Genomic DNA, 24,661 nt, shown 5'->3' with positions numbered 1-24,661 from the left:
GGTGCCTTGGGTCCCGCGGGAGGGGGTGGGGCAGGCGCAAGCGCAGAGAGCGCGGGCGCGGTTGCCGTGGCAGCGCCTGCCCGAGGGAGGGCGGCGGCGCGGGGCCAGGACCCCGGCAGGCAGAGGCGGCGACGCGGCCACCCGAGAGTGTGCGGCGGGGCAGCTGAGTGGCGGGTGCCCCGCCCTGCTGGCCGGTGGGGATGCGGGACCGGCTGCCCGACCTCACGGCGGTGAGCAGAAAGCCGCATAGCGGTCTGGGCCGGCGGGCGAGCTGTTGTGGGTCGGGGCAAAGACCCCAGGAAGAACCTGGGGAGTTGGGGTGGAAAGACGCAAGGAGGGGAGTCCAGAAGCAAGACCCTAGGAGGAGTCTGAGTAGGGGGCCGGAGGGGAGTCCAGGAGGGGACCCTGGGGAGGGAGCTCCCAGGAGGAACGCCCCTGGAGGGAACTGGGCAGCGTCTCTAGGAGGGAATCTAATAAGAGGGTTCTAGGTGTCCCGGGGCCTCCAGAGGCTTCGGTGTCTCCAGGGATGGCAGGGCGTAGTCTTCAGGAAGGATCCAGGCAGCCTCCTAGCAGGGTCCCAGGGAGCTTTCGGTTCTTCAAGAGTCACAAGATGCACAAGAGGAACCCAATTGGTGTTTCTGAGCAGAGTCTCAGGGGAAGGGCTCTGGGGTCCTTGGAGTCTTCAGGGGTGTTAGGGTGGGGTTTCAGGAGCATTCCTGGGAGGTCTCCAGGAGACCCTGGTCAGGGCTGCATGCAAGTCGATTCTTGCGACAAGGCTCCTGGTCTTCCTTGGGTTCCCAGGGTCACAGTTTGTTGGGACTCCAGGAATGGGCTGTGGGAGAGGTTCAGGGCCGGTGCTGGGAGCATCTTAGTCTTACGGAGCACTTCTGGGCACAGATGCTGGTAGGTGTCTGGGGTGAGTCCTCTCCGCCTGCCCTGGCACTACTCCTGTGGACCGATGTTTGGGTCGGAGTCCTCTTGGCCACCTGACAGGGTTGATTTCAGTGGGTGAGAGTGTGGCTCAGGGTTTTAGGCAAGGAGCAAGGGCTGCGCTTGGGCTGATGTTGGACTGCCTGCCTGGTTTCTTTCTTTTTTTTTTTTTTTTTTGCAAGGCTCTTATCACAGCCTCTCCAACTGCCTGCCCCACCCTGGATGATACCCTTTCTAACTGCTTTATTTCATGGCCTGATACAGAATGCTGTGCTGAGTCTCTCACAGATACCCCACACAAACCTGGAGCTCAGGGGCTAGGTACCTGCTTTGGTCAGCACTACCCACCGGGGACCAGAACTGTATTTACGTTTTAACACAGGGCTTTAGTCACTAGTGAGCATTTTGAGAAGAGAAAAGCTGAGCTTTTTAACGGGCAGTGTGTTTACAGTATTATCTGCATTTGCAGCGGACAGTTATTGTACCCAGTTTTGGGGTAGAATGTGACATTCAGGACATATATACAGTGCAGGCCCAGTCACGGCCTTTGGCCCTACCCTTTCAGGTGTTTATCATTTTTTTGGGATGAGAACTTCAAAACCAGCCAGGCTGTGGTGGCGCACACCTTTAGTCCCAGCGTTTGAGAGACAGAGGCAGACAGATCTCTGTGAGGTTAAGGCTAGCCTGGTTTACAGAGTGAGTTCCAAAGACAACCAGGGCTACAGAGAGAAGAAACCCTGTCTTAAGAAACAGAGAGACAACCTCAAGATCCTCCTCGCTGGCTACTGCAGGCATCAGCCACAGTCACGCACTGCGATGCAGAACGTTGGAAGGCAGTCTTTTCCATCCAGCCGGATCCCAGAGCCACCTGTGTGCGCTGCTCACTTCCATTCTTCCCAGACCCTGTAACCAGTCTGTTCTCTGCTCCCTTGAGCACAGCAGCTTTTAAATGTCTACACACGGAGCATCTGTGTTGCTGTGCTGATAGGCTTTATGACCCCGCCCCCCACTGGCCTGGAGGAGTTTGTTGCGGGGGGACCCTTGGCTGGATTGAGGGGGAAACCTGGGAAGGAGAGCAGTTTGCAAACTGCCAGTGCTGGACTCTTGGCAGGTTTGTTGACTGCCTGGTGGAGCAGCAGCAGGTGGCGCCCTGTAGTGTCACAGCTCAGGTGCTAGGAGTGGGACCCTGAGCAAGTATCCCTGGGCAGCTCTTTGGGACTGTTCCGGTGACTAGGTGCCAGATCCTCTTCTCTGTCACCACCGCTTCCTTTTTAAATAATTTATTTATTTTTCTATTTGATGTGCATTGGTGTTTTGCCGGCACGTGTGTCTGTGTGAGAGTGTTGGTTCCTGGGGTCACAGAAAGTTAGGCACTGTCGTGCAAGTGCTGGGAATTGAGTCCTGGTCCTCTGGAAGAGCAATCTGAACCACTGAGCTGTCTCGATAGCCCCTGCTTCTCTGGCCTTTAAGAGCTTCCGTGCTGTGTGCCTCCGGCCTCAGCTCTGACAGTCCTCTGCGCCTTCCTGTTACTCCCTAGAGCTGTTGATCCGTTTCCTTCTATGCAATCACTGACCCTTGTGCTGCTGCTGCTGCTGCTGCTGCTGCTGACCTTGGTCTCCAGGTTTCTCCCCTTTGGCTGCTGCGACTCAGTGTGCTTTCAGGCCCTCTACTCCACTGTAAGAGCTTGCTGCATCTGCCTTTCTCCACACCAACAGTCCCCTCCCGCACCACTGTGAGCAGGTGGAGCAAGACCACTCGAAAGAAGCCTGTACGGGGCACTCACCAAATGAGCTGGACAGCCTGGTTATGTAGACCGGAGATGTGCGGACCCATCACAGACCTCCTTTGCCAAGGAAAGTTTGTGTTTGCACCACCCCAACACTGCCTCTTTGGGATCTACCCACTGATTTAGGGGGGGGGGGGGAATGGTTACAAGGTCATCCAGAGTTCACGAAGGCTTGTGGTAGGAGAAAGTTGAGTAGGGACTGAAAACCCTGGCAGAGGCTGTACCCTTAGGAGCTGGGGCACTCAGCTGCTGGCATTGTATAGGTTTCTTGGAGTGTGCAGTGTTGCACATGGCTGGTGCTGGCCTAAGGTAGTCCAGATGGCTGGTTGACTGCCAGTCCTGTTGCTTAAGGCAGCTGGGGAGAGACAGAGAGCCGGACAGAGAGACAATTGCCTCATCCACCAATGGCTTTCTTTGCTTGCTGACAGGAAGCTGAACACAAGAGAGAATGCTTAGGATAAAACCCCAAGAGCCTGTCATTGTCCCTAACTCTGTTTAACAGTGCTTTAGCTGTGTGCGTCACAAGGAGAGGGGACTCCTTGTTTGTCTCAACTCTATCCACCACGACCAGCTTCGAGGTCCATCTCTACTGCTGCACACAAAGCAGCCAAACTTTGCAGGTTGGCTTTTTTCATACATTCCATCTCACTGTGAAGATGCCACCACTGTGAACGCGGTGGTCACTGTGAAACTGGAGTTGGTTCGGGCCTCCAGAATCAAGTGGACTTCTGTGTCTGGGTTTGCTTTTGCGGTGACAGACACTGCCTCTGCTCTCTGCACAGCTGTGGCCTCTGACCAGAGTATGAGGCTCACCGCTGTAATTCCTGGGTTCTCAAACATTTCCACTAGTGATCCCTCCCTTTTTCTTACATGACCCTGCATATATGTGTAAGAGATAATACAAGTGGAGTGTTAACTGGTGGTGACAAATCACAGGTGTGTTTTGATACACTTCCTTGGTGCACATGCTTGCTGTTTATCAAGGATGACAGCAAATAAGACAGATGGGCTTGCTTGATTTTTACATAAAGAATTACATCTTGGCTAAATATTTGATACCGCAGGATTCAGAGCACAGCGTTGATATTTTGGTTTTGTAATACCCGGTGTTGAGAAGGTCCCTCCATATAAATAGATGAGCAGCAGAAAGTGGCAGACCTTGCCTAGGAACAGATGTGGCCAAGGGACGCTTCAGAAGTTGTTGGGAATTCTGTCCTGATCCCAAACTGAATTCATCATTTTTTTTTCCTTTTTTCCTAAACAAAACTCAATTCAGCAACTCAAATAGCAATTTAAAAAAAATCCATACACTTTATGTTTTTGCATAAGTGCGTGCACTAGAATGCACGCATGGAGGTCAGAAGGCAACTTGTGAGAGTAGTTTCTGTCTCTCCCATTTGAGTCTCAGTCAAACTGAGGCTGCCAAGCTTGGTGGCGGGGCGGGCACACTGACCTGCTGAGCCATCTTGCTGGCCCTGGTAAGTCATTCGAGACAGGGTTTCTCTGTATAACCCTGGCTGTCCTGGAACTCACTCTGTAGACCAGGCTGGCCTCGAACTCAGAAATCTGCCTACCTCTGCCTCCCAAGCACTGGGACTAAAGGCGGGTGCCATCGCCGCCCAGTGTAAGTCATTCTTTATTCCAGGATTTTGGGAAATAGGGAGAACATGTGAGCCAGGTGGGCTGGGGAGATGAACTGATTGGTTAAGTGCCTGCCTCGCAAGCATGGGGCCAGGGGTTCAGTCCTCAAAGCATTTCAATAGGCAACATAGTACCTAATGTAATTCGAACTCTGGGGATGTAGAGATGGACAGATCCTTGGGGCTCTGGTCCAGCCAGCCTAACCTACTTGTGGAGTTTGGGGAGGTCTAAGACCCTCAGAAAACAAAGAGGGCATTGCCCAGTGCCCAAGGAATGACAGCTGAGGTTGTCTTGTATGCAAATAGAGAGTGACAGCTGTCTTTCTGCCTCACAGAGAGGTGTGTATCTGACCCAAGAAGCTCTGGGAGAGGATTCGAGGAGCAGAGTACTGTGGGCTTACACTCTTTTTAAAAAAGATTTATTTATTTATTTATTATATGTAAGTACACTGTAGCTGACTTCAGACACCCCAGAAAAGGGCATCAGGTCTCTTTACAGGTGGTTGTGAGCCACCATGTGGTTACTGGGGATTTGAACTCAGGACCTTCGGAAGGGCAGTCAGTGCTCTTACCCACTGAGCCATCTCACCAACCCCCAGGCTTACACTCTTGAAACCTAGGTTCTATGTTTCCAGAAAGTTAGAGAAAGCAACTTTCCCCTTCCACCTTATCTAAATGCTGCTTTCTCATAGATAGGATGTGGGGGTTGATCTTGGGGTCAAAATGGCTGCAGTGCCGTGACCATGGTGATTCAAGAGTTTGAAGTTTCCCAGGAAGATGTCTCATTAGCTCTGTATGCATCCACCTGAGACAAAGGTACTGGTGGTAGTCACCTGGGAAGGACTTAAAAAGTAGCTTGTTTGAATGGCCACAGTTCCATTGTTTGGGAGGTAGAGGCAGGAAGGTCTCAAGTCCTAGGTTAGCTCTGGTGACCTAGGAAGACTTTATTGCAAAAGAAGATTAACTGTGGGGCTGGAGAGATGGCTCAGCAGTTAAGAGCACTGACTCCGCTTTCAGAGGTCCTGAGTTCAATTCCCAGCAACCACATGGTGGCTCACAATCATCTGTAATGGGATCTGATGCACTCTCTGGTGTGCCTGAAGACAGCTACAGTGTACTCATATACATAAAATAAATAAATCTTAAAAAAAAAAGATGATTTACTGAAAGGACCCAAATATAGCTGTCTCTTGTGAGACGATGCCGGGGCCTAGCAAACACAGGAGTGGATGTTCACAGTCAGCTATTGGATGTATCACAGGGCTCCCAATGGAGAAGCTAGAGAAAGTAACCAAGGAGCTAAAGGGATCTGCAACCCCATTGTTGGAACAACATGATGCACTAACCAGAACCCCGGAGCTCTTGTCTCTAGCGGCATATGTATCGAAAGATGGCCTAGTCGGCCATCAATGGAAAGAGAGGCCCATTGGACTTGCAAATTTTATATGCCCCAATATAGGGGAATGCCAGGGCCAAAAGAATGGGAATGGGTGGGTAGGGAAGTGGGGGGCGCTATGGGGGACTTTTGGGATAGCATTGGAAATGTAATTGAGGAAAATATGTAATAAAAATATTAAAAATTAAAAAAAAAAAAGATGAACTGTGGACAGCAGTTTGCATTTGGAGATTTTGTACGATCTGTCTTGCTGCCCAGAGGGGTGCTTCAGGCTTTGGTCCACTGCTCATTTTAACACAAAAGCTGGAGCAACTTGCCTGGGATCGCCCAGACTCTTATGTCCAGAGCGATTCTGTCTCCGACCTCTGGAATGCACAAGCACAGATAAGAGTCCCAGGCCAGAGCTAGATGCGGCCCTAGAGACAGATTTGAGTTGGCTGCGTGCAGTGGTGTCCCGTGGTCGAGGGCGGAAGACTGAGGAGGAGCCGTGAGTTGCCTTTTAGGACGTCAGTAAATCAGAATGGATCAGGTCATGGATAAGAGTTTGGATTTTTCCATAGACCAATTATTTCCTGTTTTTGCTCAAGATATATCTGACCTCTACTGCCTGAGAGCATCTGCCATTGCTGGACTTCCTCTCGTCCTCTTGGCTGCGGGATGAGCCTGCTTCCTGACAGCTACCCCGGCCTCTGCAGCCCTGCCGATTGCCTCTCTCTCTGCCTCGCTCGCTTGCTCACAACTTCCCCACCAGGAAGTCTCTGTCTGGCTTCTCTCAGTGGCCCTGGCAGTGGCCACCTTCTGTCCCAGCAGCCTGCATGGAGCTGCCGTTTGGTTTCTCTCCCTGTGCCCCCTGATTCTGTCATCACCCTTTCTTGAACGTCTGCCTCAAGGCAGTGTGCCCTCGAGACTCTGGGCATGTTTCAGGCCATGGCTCGAGCTCAGAGAAGATTGCCAGAAACAGAGTTCTTGAGGTGCTCACAGCCTCACCCCACCGTGACCATCCCCTCCCCCTCCCCCCTCTTCCCTTCCCCTCCCCTCCCATTATCTTTGACTTGCTGTATATCCCAGGCTTAGCATTTACTCTGAAGCCCAGTTTAGCCTCAAACTCAGAATCCGCCTACCTCGATGTGTTGTACAGAGTAGCTTCAAGTTTGTTTGGTTTGTGTGTTTGGTTGGTTGGTTTTTGGGGCCTCTCTGTGTAGCTCTTGCTGCCCTTGAACTTGCTCTGTAGACCAGGCTGGCCTTGAACTCACAGAGATCCACCTCTCTCTGCCTCCTACACATACACACGTGCGTGCTGCGCTATGCTTCATGAATATAGAAGGTACCCTTTTAGGTGATATCCATTTTTCATTAAGCTGGTCCAGGCTGTGTTATGTCCCTGGTGACAAAGGTTGCTCTCACACTCCTGTGTGTGTTTTAGAGCAGCACTCCAGCTGTAATTAACCAGCTGTCTTTTCCAAATAATCAGCACTAGAGGAGAGGGGCTATGGTTTGAGAAGAACTGATTGGGCCTTAGTGAGGGTCCTGTGTGAAACCAAGTGGCTTTTTTTTTTTTTTTTCTATCTTCTTGGCACAGTCTCTCTGTTGTGTAACCCTGACTGGCCTGGAACTCACAGTGATTCTCCAGCTTCTGTATCCTGAGTGCTAGGAATAAAAAAAAAAAAAAAAAAAAAAAATGAATGAATGAAGGAGTAAATAAGTGTGCACTGCACTCCAACTTTGACCATGTTTCTTAAACTTGCAGATTTTTCTTAGCTGAGAACTGCAGTGCTATCTTGTCTGCAAGGTTTCCTGGGTAGTAGTGGGCAGTAAAGGAGAACACCTCTGTGTGTCAGGCCTGCAGGGTAAAGGCTGGATGCCCCCAAGCAATGGAGGTTCCTAAGATGCCTTGCTGGGCTTGGTTGCTGGAAAGGAGGCCTGATCGTGCTGACTCATGGCGCTGGCTGCCCTGGAGGTTAGAGCTCAGCAGGTCCCTCCCCTGCGCCTCCTGGCAGGCGGGGCTCAGCACTAGGACTTAGATAGAGACCATCTTCGAGGGTCCACAAAAACTGCTTCTGGCTAACTGAGATTTGTCTGTGCTGCTAGAGGCTTGGGCAGCCTGGAAGAGAGGCTTCCGGGTGGGTTGCTGCCCAGTCAGGACCAGCATCCCTCCTGCATCCTGGGCTCTCGAGGTTCCAGGCAGGCTTCGGAGGCAGCAGCTGGGCAACTCTCCTGACCCAAGGCCATGCAGGGGGCTTCGGAAGTGCCTGCTTCTGTTGTCTTGGATCCCGCCTTAGGCTGTTTCGAACAAGTAGCCCCATTCTAGCCCTTGTCTGAAATGCCTTCTTCTTCCCCACTGTTATTGATTCTGTCTTCCTCGACCCCTCTCTTCTTGTCAGGGTGTTCATTATGATTAAACACAGTGCGCGGTGGTCATCGCCCTCTTAGAAAGTATGCATGCGCCGACATATCTTGGAAGTCACCATGCACTCAGTTTTTGTTTGTTTTTGGATAAGGTCTCCTGTTTCCCAAGCTGGCCTTGAACTCACTCTGTAATGGCACTGATCTGGAACTTCTGACCATTCTGCCTCTGTCTCCTAAGGGCTGGGATTACAGGGGCGTGCCGCCAAACCTAGTAGCACCTTATTATTTTCATGTGTTATTTTTTTTTTTAATTTATTTTATTTTTCCTGCATGTATGCTGCACACCAGAAGAAGGTATCAGGTCCCATGGGACTAGAGTTTTAGAAGTTAAGAGCCACCCTGTGGGTGCAGGGAATTACATTTAGGACCACTGGAAGAGCAGCCAGCGCCCTTACCACTGAGCCATCTCTCTAGCCTCTACCCCCAGTAGCATTTTTAATCTTTACAGAAAGTATAAACATTACAGGGATAGTGATGTAGCCCAGTGTTCAGAGAAGATGCCTAGCATGCTCAGAGCCCTGCGTCAGTCCCCAGGATGACTCTGTGTGTGTGTGTGTGTGTGTGTGTGTGTGTGTGTGTGTGTGTGTGTGTATAGTAATCTCTTCATGGAGACCAATCTGTTTCGAATGGCCCTGACTCTGGTGCAGATAGCAGCACCTGCCGTGGGGATCTGGCCTTCATTGACTCCCCCGACTGCCCCCTTTTTTCCAGCCCATGTTTCTGTTACCAGGTAGAAGCTGCACTATTGAATGGTTGCAGGCTGTGGAGCATGGCTCTTCTCCTGCACTTGGTGTCCCGTGAGCTGAGGAGCTGGGGCCCTGAGTTGCTCTTCAGCCTTTGTGACACCTGGGAAATGTTTTCTGTTCCAGTGTAGGACAAACGACGATGGAGACACTGCTGTCGTCATTGTGGAGAAGGACCATTTCATGGACGGTTTCTTCCATCAGGTGGGTATTTCATGACGCACGGCCTCAGACTTTACCTCTGGCCACAGTTACCTCACCAGTTTGTAGTCACATGTAGAGCAGCACACTTGTGTACCCTGAGTGTGTTTTGTCTAATGGCATACCCTGTGATCTGACTGTGATCCCGTGTGGCACTAGTGCCATCAAAGCCATCTGGTGACTGACTATTTTTGCTTGCTTTGATTTTGGAGTTTCCAGATGACGCCTCACAGTGTGTGGCCCAGGTTAGCTTTAACCTTGCCATCCTCCTGCCTCAGCCTCCTGAGCATGGCTGTGTTTAAAGTTATTTGAAGTATGTAAGTTCTTGGGGACTTTCAGCATCGTCACAATAGTAGTTAATATCGAGACAGCCTCAAGTGACTGCGTGCAGACAGCTTGGGAGGAAGGCTGGATACACTTGGGTTGGAGGCATTGCAGGGTGGAGGACCAGTGTACCAGGGTCGTGGGTCAGGGCCCTGTGCTTGTGCTCTCCCTATGACTTGGATCTGTAAGATCTCAAGCAGTACTTCCTCCCTTGGGAAGCCAACCACATCCCTGGAGTGGCCTTTTGAAGGATCTCACCTTGAGACTTGTGACATCTCAAGAACCCAGGATTCCTAGTCCCTTGGAGGCAGGAATTCTGGCATCTAGCTCAGTGCCTGGGGCCACATTTGCTGTTGCTGTTGGTTACCTGTGAGGCAGGTTGCTGGTGTTCTGAAGCCATTGACTGCGGCTGTTTTTATCTGGATTCCCCCAAGAGCACGAGCTGCATTTGCTACAGACTTCATTTCATAGTTTCTCCTGTGGACTGAGGTCTTAGAGAAGGAAACAAACAAGGCTTGTTAATGTAAGGCCATGGGGAGGAAAGGCCTCCAGGCCATACCCATCCCACAGAATGCTGCAGAAGACAGACTTCGCTCCTGACCAGAGAGGGTTTGGTTAAAGACCAATAAAGCAAGGCCCTGTGTGGAGAGAACTGTCAGTTGAGTGACCATAGAGTTTTAGAGACGAAAGTCCACCTGAATGAGTCTTGTAGTGAGTTGCTCACACCATGCAGGGATTCAGGAGGATGCCTGAAGGGCCGTCCACCTGGATGGTGAGGGCTTCCTCACCGGAGGATGCTCCCTTGGCCTCTGTGGGCGCGGAGTGTTCACTGCTGACGGTGCTGGGTGGTATGGAGTCGCACGCTTTAACTTCGCACTGCCAGTGGTGGTACTTGGGCTCCAGTGTAGAGATTTTTACAGCATATAGTTTTTGCTGGCAAATGTTGTTTTAGACCTAAGAGTAGGACTTTGGTAGATTTCTATTTTTACTACATTTTAATTGTGTATATGTACATATGTTGTGCACGTGTATGTACATGTGTGCACACTCACCTTTATGCTACAGTGTGCAAGTGGAAGTCAGGGCAGCTTATAGGAGTAAGCTTTCTCCTTCCATCCGATGGGTCCCAGGGATCAGACTCAGGTTGTCTGGTTTGGTGGCGAGCACCTTCAGCCATCTTGCTGGTGCTGGGTTGTTTTCTCCAACACCCCCCCCCCACCACCACCACCACCATCGGAAGAGATGCTCATCCTTTCTGTGGGATCACGAGTCACTCACTCCGGCCTCTCCCGGAGATGGACAGCAGAGGTGGCTTTTACCTTATCACAGTGTCTCCCTCCTAGGTAGAGGAGATTCGAAGCAGCATAGCCAGGATTGCTCAGCATGTAGAAGATGTGAAGAAGAACCACAGTATCATCCTGTCTGCTCCAAACCCAGAAGGAAGTAAGTCTGTCAACTGTCCGTCTGTCCTCCAGCTTCTCCTTAGATGGTGCAGTGTGCTCACGAAGGTGATCACACCTAGGCCCCCTCGGCATCCCAGGAATTTTGTTTTGTTTTGTTTGTTTCTCAAGACAAAGGTTTTCTTTTCTTTTTTTTTTTTCTTTTTTCCTTTTTTTGTTTTTTTTCGAGACAGGGTTTCTCTGTATAGCCTTGGCTGTCCTGGAACTCACTCTGTAGACCAGGCTGGCCTCGAACTCAGAAATCTGCCTGCCTCTGTCTCCCAAGTGCATTCTTTTTTTTTTTTTTTTTGTTAAGACAAAGGTTTTCAGTGTAGCCCTGGCTGTCGTGGAACTCACTCTGTAGACCAGGCTGGCCTTGATCTCAGAGATCTGCCTGCCTCTGCCTCTCTGCCTCTCTCTCTGCCTCTCTCTCTGCCTCTCTCTCTCTGCCTCTCTCTCTGCCTCTGCCTCCCAAGCTCTGGTATTAAAGGAATGCGCCACCACTGCCTGGCTCCAGGGCGTCTCATAGTGTTTGAAGGCTCCTAAGTTGCCCCAGTGTTCAGCTGGGAAAAGACCACCAGCTAGGCAGGATCCAAAGGATCTGTGAGTGTGCCCCATGGGACTCTGGCTCGACCACGGGTTGAGGGGTAGCAGGTCTTGCTTTGAGGACGTTAACAACAGGCTGATCTGGAAAGTAGTGGTTGCTTGATGGAGTCGGGCTAGCGATGGAGGTGAGGGAGTCTGGAGGCCAGTGGTGTGCTGCGTACTAACAGAGGAGTAAGGACCAGCTAGATTTTCATTTCCTTAGGATATCTTTCTAAATCTCAGCTCTTTTTAGAAATGTTAAATGCCTTTGTTTAGAAACTTTGAATGTTGGCTGCCACTTACATAAAAAAAGCCCTGGAAACTGAGCCGGTGTCTGGTCACTCCCACACATCAGTTACTGTGGAGCAGCTTGCTCACCTGTGCTCACTCCACTGCCCTCAAGGAGCTAATCTGCCTGTCTGCTGGCTGCATATTCTGCTTCCTCCTGGGGAGTCTCATAGGGTCTCTGAGATCACACTGTTTCCGGTCACACTGGGGTTTTGTAAGGCCTCCCTTACGTCTGCCAGGTTCCAGTTTGCTTCACCTCATTGGATGTTTTAATGACATCACATCAGATCGCAAGAAAGACTCTGGGTGGAGTCCCCCAGACTCTCCATAGATGCCATAGAGGTATAGACATGGCAGGGGACTGCTGCTGTCAGTTAGCTGCAGCCAGTGACCTTTCACCCCGAGAATGGCTGGGGCACCAAAGTTGGTTCTGAAGGTCTAGAGCCAGGTCTCCAGGAGGGTGACATGCGTAGTGTGCCTGATGGAGCAACAGGGACCAGGAAGACAGCGACAGCAGAAGGGACTCCTGGCAGCTTCTTCCTGGGTGTGGTTGCATGTACTCTCTGTCCCAGTGAAGGTTAGCATCAGAGATCTCCTGATTGGGGTGAGCCTGCAGTGCTGGCCCAGCTGTGTCTGATAACACAGTTTGGGGTCTACCAGGAGTTGGCCCGGACACGGCAGTGGTGGCTGGGGAGGTGCACTTGGGCAGGCACTGAGGAAAGAAGGCTGGCTGCTCCTTCTCTGTGCTTGGCCTGCATGCCTCTATCTGTAGTGTCAAGTGGTCCATCTCACATGCTTCATTTCCACCTTTTAAAGAAATAAAAGAAGAGCTGGAGGACCTGAACAAAGAGATCAAGAAAACTGCTAACAGGATCCGGGGCAAGCTGAAGTGTAAGTTTGCCTTCTTGGGTGCTGGTGGGGTGTGGACGTTGGTACCTTTTTCCTTAGAGTTTTATTATTATATTTCCCCAAATGAAAATTGAGACTGCTTCTAAGTAGGTTGGATATCTGTACCCTGTGCTATACCTCATTGTGACTCAGTAGGTGACATTGGGCAGGTGTTTGAGAAAGTGGGAATAGCCTTCCTAGTGGCTCGCCAAGCTCTCAGGCGGGCCTCTTAGCTAGAATGTTCTTTCCAGCCCCTAGAAGCCCAGCTGAGATCATGGTCCTCTGTGTTGAGAATGACGCCTTGGCTGGGTTGAGGGCTGTGGCTTTGCACGGTGCTTAAACAGAAGTTGCTTTCCTTGATCTGTGAGGAAGACATATGTTTAACTTTTTTTTTTTTTTTCCTTTCCGAGACAGGGTTTCTCTGTGTAGTCCTGGCTGTCCTAGAATTCACTTTGTAGACCAGGCTGGCCTCGAACTCAGAAATCCGCCTGCCTCTGCCTCCCAAGTGCTGGGATTAAAGGCGTGCGCCACCATCTGTTCACACAATATACTTACACAAGTGCACACACATGGAAATGAACCGGAGCAACATAGAGACATGTGGTTACACAGACACACACACAAAAACACAGCATACGAGCCGGGCGTGGTGGCGCACGCCTTTAATCCCAGCACTCGGGAGGCAGAGGCAGGCGAATTTCTGAGTTCGAGGCCAGCCTGGTCTACAAAGTGAGTTCCAGGACAGCCAGAGCTATACAGAGAAACCCTGTCTCGAAAAAACCAAAAAAAAAAAAAAAAAAACCCCACAGTATACGAATCCATAAAAACAAACTCGTAAGGCCCATGTTCATTCACATAACTGTATGCATATTTGTGCATGATTTTGTTTTTGTGTGTTTTTCTGTATGCATGTGCCTATGATTTTGTTATGCATGCACACATAAAACATGTTTGTGATTGTCCATCCACCTGTCTGTCATTGTCCACAAGTGCAGACAGTATCATAAGCATTCCTCATGATGGCTGGACTTTAGAGGACAATTTCCAGAGGTCACCTATTCTTTAGTTTTGTGAGGAAAGTTGAGGCCATCCCTGAGACCAATGTCGTATTTGGGTGACTCTGTCCTGCTTTCTTCCAGCTATTGAGCAGAGCTGTGATCAGGACGAGAACGGGAACCGAACTTCAGTGGATCTGCGGATACGAAGGACCCAGGTCGGCCTTCCAGGCTCAGTTAAAGCGATGTGGAAGGGCAGCATTATGCTTTGTCCAGACTCAAAGCAATTTCAGTTTTTATTTTTTTACTGTGCTGGAAGTTGAGGCCAGTATCCTGCACATGCTCAGCAAGGGCTCTGTCACCAAGCCACAGCCCAGCATCACATCTGCCCTTACGTAATGTCTGTCTACAGGGGGTGGGGGTGGGGGTGGGGCTGCATCTCTTCCATGTGAAGAGATGACTCAGCGACTTGGCTACCCATATGCTCTGTGCCTCAGAGTAGAGGACTAGCCAGATCACCTAGATGGTACTGGTTTGGTTTTAATCAGTGTTTTTTTTTTTTTTTTAAAGATTTATTTATTTATTTTATGTATATGTATACACTGTCGCTGTCTTCAGACGCACCAGAAGAGGGCATCAGATCCCATTACAGATGGTTGTGAGCTACCATGTGGTTTGCTGGGAATTGAACTCAGGTCCTCTGGAACAGCAGTCCATGCTCTTAACCACTGAGCCATCTCTCTAGCTGGGTTTTCAACCTTCCTAATGCTGTGTGACCTTTAATATATAGTTTCTCATGTTGTAATGACCCCAATCATAATATTATCTTCATTGCTACTTTATAACTGTAACTTTGCTAGTTATGAATTGTAATATAAATGTCTGACATGCAGGATATCTGCTATTTGACCCCAAGGGGGTTGTTACCAACAGCCTTAACTATTAGCCTTAACTATTCAGGGTTTATGGTTGAAACTGGGATGCTCAACCCTGTTTGACCAAGCCTGCCAGCTTAGGGCAGGCAGTCCATGTGCCTGCCAGCTGGATTTCACCTGTGATAATGCCCACCCTCCAGAGGTCAGCTGGCTGCCCCGGGTCCAACTTATTTGTTGTTGTTGTTATTGGTGATGGTGGTATTTTGTTTTGTTGAGCCAGAATCTCACTCTGTATCCCTGGCTGGCCTGGAGCGAGCTTGTTACATAGACCAGGTCGACCTTGAACTCACAGAGATTTACCTTCCTCTGCCTCCCGAGCATTGGAATTGCAGGCATGCGCCGCCGTCCTGGTGGTCCAGGTCATGCACCTCCCATTGCTGCTCTTGCTCTTACTTTCTTCTGGGATGGAGTCATGGTTGGGGCTTCTTAGTCTTCAGTTTTACCTCTTTCAAAGAAGGGGGTTGCCCCCACATAGTAACACGGTATTCTCCGTGTTCTAGCACTCAGTACTGTCACGGAAGTTTGTGGACGTCATGACAGAATACAATGAAGCGCAAATCCTGTTCCGGGAGCGAAGCAAAGGCCGCATCCAGCGCCAGCTGGAGATCAGTGAGTAGGGCGCATGCGGGAGATGTGCTTCAAGAAACTCGCCCATCAGACAGCAAGCGCCCCCACTTCTAACTGCAGAAGAGTAAACCGAAAGGCCCTTTGCTGCAGCCTGTGCCCAGAGGCAGGCAGATGTGTTATGCTTCAGAGTTCTCTGAGTGAGGGGCTGTAGGGGCTTGCGATTGCTGGTGCTGCTATTTCACGCATCCCGAAATCTTGTGGTCCTGATTTCTTAAGGCATTTTTGTGTCCTGCAGCCCGTCCTACCTGGCTGGGAGATGATCATCCAGTCATGTGCCTCCTTCAGTTTAACTCCCTCTGGCCAGAAGCCCCGTGGGAGCCGTGGGGGAGCATAGCTGCTCCTCCGTGACACCAGGGTGGGGTTGTGGCACATTGCATCACATTTCTGCCACATTACTGTGTCCAGGAAAGTATTTTAGAAAGGGCAGGGAAACCCTGTTGTTGGCAATGTTAATGGCTCAGTTAAGGCTTAGTGAAGCCCTGACTTAGCTAGGGTTTTATTGATGCGAACAGACACCATGACCAAGGCAATTCTCATAAAGGAAAACACTTAATAGGGGGTGGCTTACAGTTTGGAGGTTCAGTCCATTATTGTCCTGACGGAAGCATTGCGGCACGCAGGCAGACACAGTGCTGCAGAGGTAGCTGAGAGTTCTACATCTCGATTGTCAGGCAGCAGGAAGAGAGAGTGACACCGGGCCTGGCTTGAACATCCGAGACCTCAGACCCCACCGCCAAAGAAGGGACTTCCTCTAACAAGTCCACACCTCCCAATAGTGCTGCTCCCGATTGAGCCTGTGGGGGCCGCTGTCATGCTCACTCCCACGCACCCACAGTTGAGCAGCCCTGGCTGCTGTGTCAGGTCGCGTCCTCATTGCAGTTCCCGTTGTCTCTCAGCTGGGAGGACCACCACTGATGATGAGCTGGAGGAGATGCTGGAGAGCGGGAAGCCGTCCATCTTCATCTCGGATGTGAGTGCCCCGGCGTGAATGCACATGCTTACCTACATGGTAAGCCTTTAACTTACCAGCCAGTCTGAAGTTAGTAATGCTTTCCTTTTTATCTTCCAAAGATTATATCAGATTCACAAATCACTAGGCAAGCTCTCAATGAGATCGAGTCCCGCCACAAAGACATCATGAAGCTGGAGACCAGCATCCGAGAGCTGCACGAGATGTTCATGGATATGGCCATGTTTGTCGAGACTCAGGTAACGAGACATCTTCCAGACAGAGCCCGGGTGCGGAGAGTCTTAGATGCAGCCTGCTCTGGCCAAGAAAGCCCTGGCTTGGTATCCAGTCTCAAAATTCAGGAGTTGATTGCAGTGTTAATGCTGAGCTGAAAACTCGAGTATGTACTTGCTCATAGGATATTGGGTAGTTACAGGAGCCAGGGGACAGTCACATACAGGCCAGCTACTTAGATAGACAGCCTCAGGCAACAAACATTGGGCCCTTGTTCATAGAGAATAATGAGATCTTCAAACATCTGTAGTGGATTTTACAGTAAAATAAAAGGACATACAGAAACCTTACTTTAGCCATGTAAGTGTAAGTATATGTGACCTCAGCTACATATGACAGTGCTCCCAGACAAAGAAGATGGCCAAGCCAAGCATCCTGAAGACAGCAGGACCCTGGGGACATTGGTCTTCCTCTCTTAGGGCTCTATCCCACAGGAGTGACTAAATAAGGATTGGGGCCATGGCTAAACAGGAAACTGACCAGAACCCATTCTCATTCTGTGGTGTTCTTGCCTGCCCTGCAGCTCAGGCAGGGAGGACCAGAGAGTGCATGCAAGTATAAAGACATCAGGGTGTGTATGCACGTGTGATGTGTTTGTACTGACTCAGTAGCAGTGGGAACCCGCAGAGACTGGACTAGTCTTCCCAGGGTTTTCAGACCCCTCGGGAAAGTCTGGGGCAGGCTAACATGCAGGTGGCCTCCAGGTTCATTGCCCCCTTTGTGAGTCAGCTGTCAGGGTGCTTTGCTTATAGCCAGTGATGTTCTGTGGTTACCTGGATACAGAAAGGGTTTAGAGTGCCCGTCCCTGCGTGCCCTGCCAGCCTTGTGAAGAATGGTGTTTATTTTGGTGAACCTTATCATAAAACTGTGAAAATCTCAAGCACCGCACACCTGTGGAAGACACCTAACACTTAACAGTTGTGTGGAGGTGAAGATAGGCCCTGAGGGGTTGGAATTGGGTACCAATGGGCAGGGATGGGCACTGATGGCAGTGGTGGACGTGTGTGGTTTTCTTTGAGATGGCGTGGACCAGTTGCCTCTTGGTCTAAGAACTGAGGAGTGAGGTATCTGGCAAGTTTGCAGATGTTCAGAGGGAAAGCAATAAGAACGGTGAATTGATTTTGGAAACACGAAGCTTTGTAATAGCTCAGGCTTTATTACGCCACACCCCACATTTACACAAGCCACTGTTTGTGTCCTCGCTTCCCTGTTGGAAGCCTGCAACTGTGTTGCATCCATAGTCCAGAGGCAGGGCTTACTAGTGCATTTGTGTGTGAATGATAAGTCACCTGTCCATCCTTCTCCAATGCTTTGCTATTGGCTGCCACAGACTGTCTCCTCCTGGACAGGACCCAGGTAATGTGCCCCTCCCCAGGTAACGTGGTGTCTCCTCCATTTTCATCCTTGACCATCAGTTCATCATCACCTCGGGGCTGTACCTATAGTTTGTTGATATTGTCAAGAGAAACAGTGGCGATTTTCTGTGTGTCAGAAGAGACGTCATCCTTAGCGCGTGGAATGTTTTCTGCCCTGAGTTCGTGGCCCTCCCTTCACCTCATGTCCGAGAAGAGCATACCTGTCAGGTCACATCTCATTTGTGGACGGTCTTCACCTGTCTCCATTGCTGCCACCCCCTTTTCTGCTGCTTCTAAAACATGAATGGAATTGGATTGCTTTTGCTGGCCCTTACGCACCAGCCTAGCCCTCCTGCCTGACAGTGAGGGAGCCTGTCTCCATCCCTCTCATGCCGGGCTTACACGGGAGCCATCTCAGGAGATGTGGCAGAGCCATTTGAAGTTTGCTAAATTGCAACCTTGTTTTCAGGGTGAAATGGTCAACAACATCGAGAGAAACGTGGTGAACTCTGTAGATTACGTGGAACACGCCAAGGAAGAGACAAAGAAAGCCATCAAATACCAGAGCAAGGCCAGGCGGGTGAGTCACTCTACTGAAGATGGAGCCCTGGGTGCTTTCTCCTCTCTTGGCCTCTAGCTGCGGAAGGAGCAAAATGCCTTAAATATACGTTTTATTTTAAAATCAAAAATAATTTTTTTCATTAAAATTTCCTAGGTCAATTGGCTTATTTGTATATTAGTGATCTAGTGGGAGGAACAAACTGATGGGATTTGGGTTTTCCCTAAAAAATCACTGGTGGCACATTGTCTGTTAGAGCTGTTTGCTCTGTTGGGTAACCGGCTGACAGTGGCTGTAGGTGGGCCTGGTACTTGAGTAGGAGCCCTGGGAGGCAGTCTCAGAGGAAGCCGTCCCTTTGCCTAGGCTTTTGTCCTGCACCCAGACTGTCCCGAGGCAGTTCTGGAGCAGTGGATGTTGCAAGTGCAGAATTCTGGAGGTACTCTGCTAACTTGAGTATCTCCCGCAACATCTCTGGAATTTGGGTTGGAGTTCCATGTCACTGCCTGCAGAGGTGCCAAGGATGATGCCTGCTTGGCAATGAGTTGTAACACCTTTGTCCAAATCTTCAGATTTAGATACATGGGCATGTGAGTTCTTCCGGGACAGCTGAGGGCCTGCAAAGGGCATCACTGTCTGATGTGGGTGGGAGGCCTAAGCAGGCTAGGTTTCCCAGTCGGAGCTCTGACTTCCAGGCCTCCTAGGAAAGTGTCCTGTGTTCCAGTCTAGAAAAAACTGGTGTGAGTTCTTTATGTGCCCAGGCGAAAGCTAGTATTACCGGGTTACATAGCAGGCTGACTCTAGGAGGCCTGACCCCATAGATCAAGAGCCTCTGGGAAGTAAAGACTGCTCTAGGCCTCAGTCCTGCCCATAACTTAGAGTTCAACATGTGTTCTGGCAGTCACTTTGCTCCATTGAAGGATACCCTTGACGGTGGCAGTGTGCAATCAGCATGGTGTAATCAGCCTGCTTTCCTTTGACAGAAAAAGTGGATAATTGCTGCTGTGGTGGTGGCTGTCATTGCAGTCCTGGCTCTAATCATTGGCTTGTCGGTTGGCAAATGATTACGTAGATGGCGCTGGGTGCTTGCCTCTCCCTCAGGGTGGCAGTAAGTGACTAATCAACTAATTTACTTATTAACCTTCTCCATCAGCCAGTAGTGTTGTTTCCCAGTGTTAATATGCTCAAAATTCTTGGGGGCTTGCCCACTGAGCACTTTGCTTCAGGCGTTAGTGGCCTCTGCTTACTGAGGTGACACAGACGGCACAAGGTGGCAGCTCCCTTGCCAGCTCCCTGGAAAACTAAATGTTGCAGTTCTTACATTGTTATGTTGCAGTTTGTGTTACATTGTAACTTTCTGGATAATGGCAGCAACTGCTAAGAACTGTGAAATACTCTTTAACTACTCAGTTCACAGTGGGACTGAGAGAATGGAACCGAGCTATGCACAACAGCAACAGACCAAACCCTTCCTGGGTCCTTGCCTGGCAGCATCTGTTCATTGGCAAGCAAACCCTGATTTTTAATTAGCCACCTGCTAGTTCCTGCAGGACCCCGGGTGTCATGCGCTCTGTCTGGAAGGGCTCCTTTTGTTGGTCATGGGCCTTACTGTAACCCCTGGGTCCTAGTGATGCCCTGCTGCACTGCGTCATCCTTGTGAACACAGGACAGCCAGTGCTGCTTCTTTCTTAACAGTAGCTTTTCACAGTGGCAGAAAGGAGGCTCCTCCGAGCTGCAGTCCTTACTGTCTTGCCTCCTGAGAGACTTCTCTCTTGATTTGAGAACCTGGGTTGCACAGAGAGCTCTCATCCTGGGACAAGAAAGACCTGCAGCCCCTTGTCTGTTGCCCCGGAGGTTCATACATCTTTCCTGATGTTGTCCTCCTAGTCTGCTGAAAAAGATGACAGATTGATTTTTTTTCTTCTACAAAATGAGATTTTTCAACATTTTCATTACTTTGTAAAACCATGTGTTTTCTTTTGTTTTGTTTTGTTTTGTTTTGTTTTCCTGTCGCACCATGAGGTCAGTTGTGCTGTGAAAATGGTCACAAAGGTACGATGGTGGCACTCAGCATGACCAATGAAGCACCTGCTTTTTGTGGGCGCCTATATGCTCTTCTTGCTAGGACCCAGGAGAGCAGGTCTGAGCCTCTGCCTTGGGTCAGCTGGCCATTTGCTGGAGTGCCCGTATATAAAACACACGCATGCACTCACGTACTCAAACACGCGTGCACGCACAAATGCAGCATAATACACATTCTTTCCTTCCCTCATGAAACTAGAGGAGACAGCTGGGCCTTGTCTCCAGAGGCGGTTTTCTATTCCCTTCTGTCTCACCTGGAGCATGTTTCCTAAAGATGGACAAAAGTCACAGCCTGCCGAGTTACAATGGGGCATCATGGGGACGGTGCTTGCTTTCTCTCTGCACTGCAGACTCCTGTCTCTTTTCTTGCAGAAGGTGATGTTCGTCCTCATTTGTATAGTCACTTTGCTTGTGATCCTTGGAATTATTCTCGCAACAGCATTGTCATAGCAACCGTACCTCAAGAGCTCTTTGTCCTCAGCGACTCCGACCACACCTGCAGCTTAGTCAGCATCCTGTCCTTCCACGAGTGAACCTCAGACTCCAGGGCTAGCGCCGAGCACTGAGGTTTTTATTGGTGATGAAGAAGAAAGCACCGCAGAGGTTTCGTACCATGAAACGCCGCGAGCCCAGTGGATGGGACATGCCAGCCCAGAGAGCCTGGGTCTCTCTCAAGGACACCACAGAGATTTCACAACAGTGGCCTTGCCTTGGTAGCTTTGAAATAGGAATGATTGAAAAAGCCTAATTTTTAAAGACAGTGTCAGTGTTAAAAATGTATGTTGTGTGTAATTAGGGTGTGCTCTGCGCTCGGCTGGCAGTGCTGACGAAGAGACTTGGTGCCAGGCCTGATCTCTGTTCATGTCTTGTTTGCAGAGTCATCACAGAACCGTTTTGTAAGGCATCTGTAAGTTAAGTTCCTTAATCCATTAACATCTAAACTCCCTTTCTAAGCTAGACACTGCCTTGTGAAGGACAATGGGCCAGCCCCGCCGGGCAAGCATGTAAGTTGCAGTTGTCACTGAGAACACTGCCTCACAGCCCCTCAGGGCCCTTCTATAGTGCCTTCTGGTGACCCTGACTAGGAAGTGTGAGGGTCTGAAGAGCCTTGAACGTTAGCTCACGGAAGGGACAAGCAGTCACGTGTTGCACTTATGTTACTCTTCCTTGTTCATGTGAGCTGATGGAGTCTCAAGGCAAGGTGACAACGACGATGGAGCCAACTTGGTGCTCACTAAACTCAAGGGAATGGTCCTGGGTACACAGCCACTCCTGGATGGCACCTGAAGGACCAGGTCCTCAGCCCAACACCCACGAGTGCCCAGAGTTCCTAAGAAACCATGAAGTGTGGGATAAAGCTGTGCACTGTTTTACACTTGTGAATAGATGGCCCAGCGACCAAGTATGTGAAGGATACCACGGCTAGTGAACTCTGCCGACTGCTGACTGTGATGAGTGCTCACTCTACCCCAGCCTCACTTGGTGGGATCTGATGTAGCCATGCCGGTTCAGAACACCAAGTGTGAGCAAGTGCTACTGAACTATCTAAAAACCATGATCCTTTCAGTGGTGAGTGTGCCACACTGTCACCTCCTCACACCTCCTGGTCTGACACCCCATGTGCCGAGAGCTACTGCAGCAGGCTGGGCTGTGGGTCCTGGTCTAGAGTTAGCCTGTAGTAGAGCCACTCCTGGCTGATAGCTCACCCTTCCTGCCTGGGAGCTCACCTTTCCTGCCTGGGAGCTCACCCTTCCTGCCTGGGAGCTCACCCTTCCTGCCTGGGAGCTCACACTTCCTGCCTGGGAGCTCACACTTCCTGTCTGGGAGCTCTGAAGATGAAGCTGGGCTTTTGAAGTTCACCCTCTCTGCATCAGTCAGTGCCATCGGATTTAGCTGCAGAGGCCATGTGTACCACCCAGGCTCCCACCACCCGCAGCCAGGTGTCCCTCCAGTCCAGCCTGAGCCCTTGGCCTGCACTGTGCTTGCAGAGCGCTCAGGAGACCTCTCGACCAGGCAGGCAGCTGAATCTGGATTTCCAATGAAGCAGGGGTGTGTGGGTGACTGAGTCAGCGCTCCAGATACGTCTCTCTGCTGACTTCATAGCCTATTTAAAAATATATTTACAGATTCCCTTGTTACTTTTTCCAAGCATTTCTTCAAATATTTTGTGTTTACATTAAAAAGTTCTCAGAGAAGCAAACAAGAAATAGTTTGTGTTTCCTCATTATAGCAGGGAATTTGGGGAGATCATGGTTGTGTAAGTGCCCATTGTGTGACACTTTCTGAGGGGACATGAACGAATATCTACCCACTCCAGATAGGTAACCAGCCACAGACCACAGTAAGTCTAAACACACCTTCCATGTAGGCATGTCTTCCAGGCAGGAGATGTCAGTTGTCATCCAGAGAGGAGCAGCTGAGGTGATCACCTCTGCCAATGAGCCCTGTTAGCTTGGAGAGCTGGGCACAGGCTGACCGGAGACTGGGGCTCTGTAGTAGTGTAACTGCCTGTACGTTGCCCAGGGGCTGCTCCGTGGTGCAGCTTGTCCTGAGTTTTTATGCAACAGGCTGCGTGCTCAAGAGTGATTAGTGAGCATGGTAAATTCACGATTTCACCAAGGGCATTTGAATGGAATCCTCTCTTGGGTTGCTAAGTGCCCCTCTACCAGAGGTCAGTAGACATTTATTTCCCCTAGGATAGACCCTGCCTGGAGGGTATATGCCATGGGTGAGAGGCCAGGAGTCTCACCCTCAGCCCGGTCACTGGAGGAGAACCACACAAGTTTAGGGCCTAGATACGGGCACAGTGAAGTCTAGATCCCTCTGTGTGCTGGGGACCTGAAGTTAAGTCACGGTGACCTTACTCCACCTTTCTGTTTTATCAAAACGCTCCTTAGCTTGGCCCCAGACCCTCTGCAGGGGCATGGCCTCTCTCGGGCCAAGCATAGAAAGAAGGGAATGGTGCCAGCTCACCACTCCGTTTCATAGACCAGAGTTTTCTGTCCCCTTCCACCTGGACAGGTGTGACAGACTTAGCTTCCTCACCAAGGCACCACTGACTTCAGTGTGCTGTGTAATACACACACACACACACACACACACACACACACGCAACAACGCTCTACTCTGAAGACAAAGAAGCACAGGTCTCCCTTCCCCCCTTTCATGAAGCAAGCAGCTCTTGCTCCCCAAATACCCGCACAGCAGCAACTGTGAGCCTGGCAGGCCCACCATGCTGGGGAGCAGAAGAAAACATCCAAGTTAGGGCACCGTGGGGTCCAGAGGAGGAGGGCCGGGAGCCACAGATCTCAGAGGTGTTGGTATGTTGGATTTGGACTGTTTAGAGAAGAAAGGAAATGGGAGGGGTGTGGTGCAGTGGGTTTCTGGGGTGGGGTGCCACAGGCTAAGGCAGCATGGGGAAAGGTGGGGACATGCCCGACGGGGGCTCAGTCACACGGGAGAAGGCTGTGTCAGTGTTGGGCAGCAGAAGTCAGGAGAGAGACACCTTGAATGTGTGCGGTGGAAGATGAGGGGTCCAGGGGCTGGCTATCGCTTCTGACTCCCATTGGTTCGTTTACGGTTAAAAAAAACATTGATTGCCTTGACTCTGATGTTGGGCAGTGTGATTGCTGAAGAGGAACAGAGAGGACCCCTTGTGAGCTTACTGAGTGTGCCAGTGACAACTATGAACAGGACAGAGGGTGCTGGACACTTAGTCTCTGCTTCCTTCCCTACGTTGCTTCCTGGTCTTTCCTTACTTCCCGTTCTACCTTGCTTCCTGGTCTTTCTTTACTTCCTGGCCAGCTTTACTTCCTGCTCTGGTTCCACTTTACTTCCTGCCCTGCTTAACTTCCCACCCTGCACCATTTCCGGTCTTGTCTAACTTCCACTTCCCACTTGGCTTCCTTTGTTAGCTTCAATTCTCTCTTCTCTTCCTGCTTCAGTGTAGTTGACCCCAGTGACTGGCTTTAGAAGCAATTGGTTTAGTGATGCTGGCTTTACAATCACGGATGCCCAACACCTTCCTAGCCACCAGCCTTGCAGCCTGTGGGATAGTTCAGCAGAGCGCCCCCCCCCCCCAGGCCAAGGCCCAGCGCCAGGGACCCATTCCTGAGTGTCTCGGACCTCACCCCTCTGCCCTCCTACCCAGCTGTGCCTTCTGTGCCCTGCAGTGCAGTTCCCCAGTAACCGCTCACTGTCGACTGCATTGACTTCTCTGGTCAACTTAACCCTACAACCAAA

At 50.5% G+C, this 24,661-nt stretch overlaps 1 protein-coding gene across 2 annotated transcripts; it reads left to right on the top strand.

Moving 5' to 3' along the window:
- The first annotated feature begins 48 nt into the window (after positions 1-48).
- Stx2 (syntaxin 2) lies at positions 49-22,617 on the top strand. 2 transcript variants are annotated; one of them, XM_021163570.3, is made up of 11 exons: positions 49-230; positions 9,028-9,105; positions 10,770-10,869; positions 12,555-12,629; positions 13,766-13,839; positions 15,057-15,165; positions 16,080-16,153; positions 16,255-16,392; positions 18,251-18,361; positions 19,321-19,445; positions 20,792-22,617. In XM_021163570.3, exons 1-10 carry the CDS (start codon positions 201-203, stop codon positions 19,399-19,401), a joined length of 870 nt encoding a protein of 289 aa, XP_021019229.1. In that variant the 5' UTR covers positions 49-200; the 3' UTR covers positions 19,402-19,445; positions 20,792-22,617. The 2 variants fall into 2 exon arrangements, with proteins under 2 accessions (XP_021019229.1, XP_021019230.1); XM_021163571.2 differs by lacking the exon at positions 19,321-19,445.
- Positions 22,618-24,661: the final 2,044 nt, after the last annotated feature.

This window comes from Mus caroli, unplaced genomic scaffold (assembly GCF_978045245.1).
Source record: "Mus caroli unplaced genomic scaffold, Mus_caroli_1 scaffold_4, whole genome shotgun sequence".
Lineage (NCBI taxonomy): Eukaryota > Metazoa > Chordata > Mammalia > Rodentia > Muridae > Mus > Mus caroli.
Note: the sequence above shows the minus strand (reverse complement) of the source record. Positions and strands in the feature narration are given on the sequence as shown.

Excerpts from the sequence above, each read along its gene's own strand:
- Stx2 (XM_021163570.3), top strand. The coding sequence starts at position 201 with ATGCGGGACCGGCTGCCCGACCTCACGGCG. Across the intron at positions 9,106-10,769 it reads TGGACGGTTTCTTCCATCAG|GTAGAGGAGATTCGAAGCAG; the intron begins GTGGGTATTTCA and ends TCTCCCTCCTAG. Across the intron at positions 15,166-16,079 it reads CCAGCGCCAGCTGGAGATCA|CTGGGAGGACCACCACTGAT; the intron begins GTGAGTAGGGCG and ends GTTGTCTCTCAG.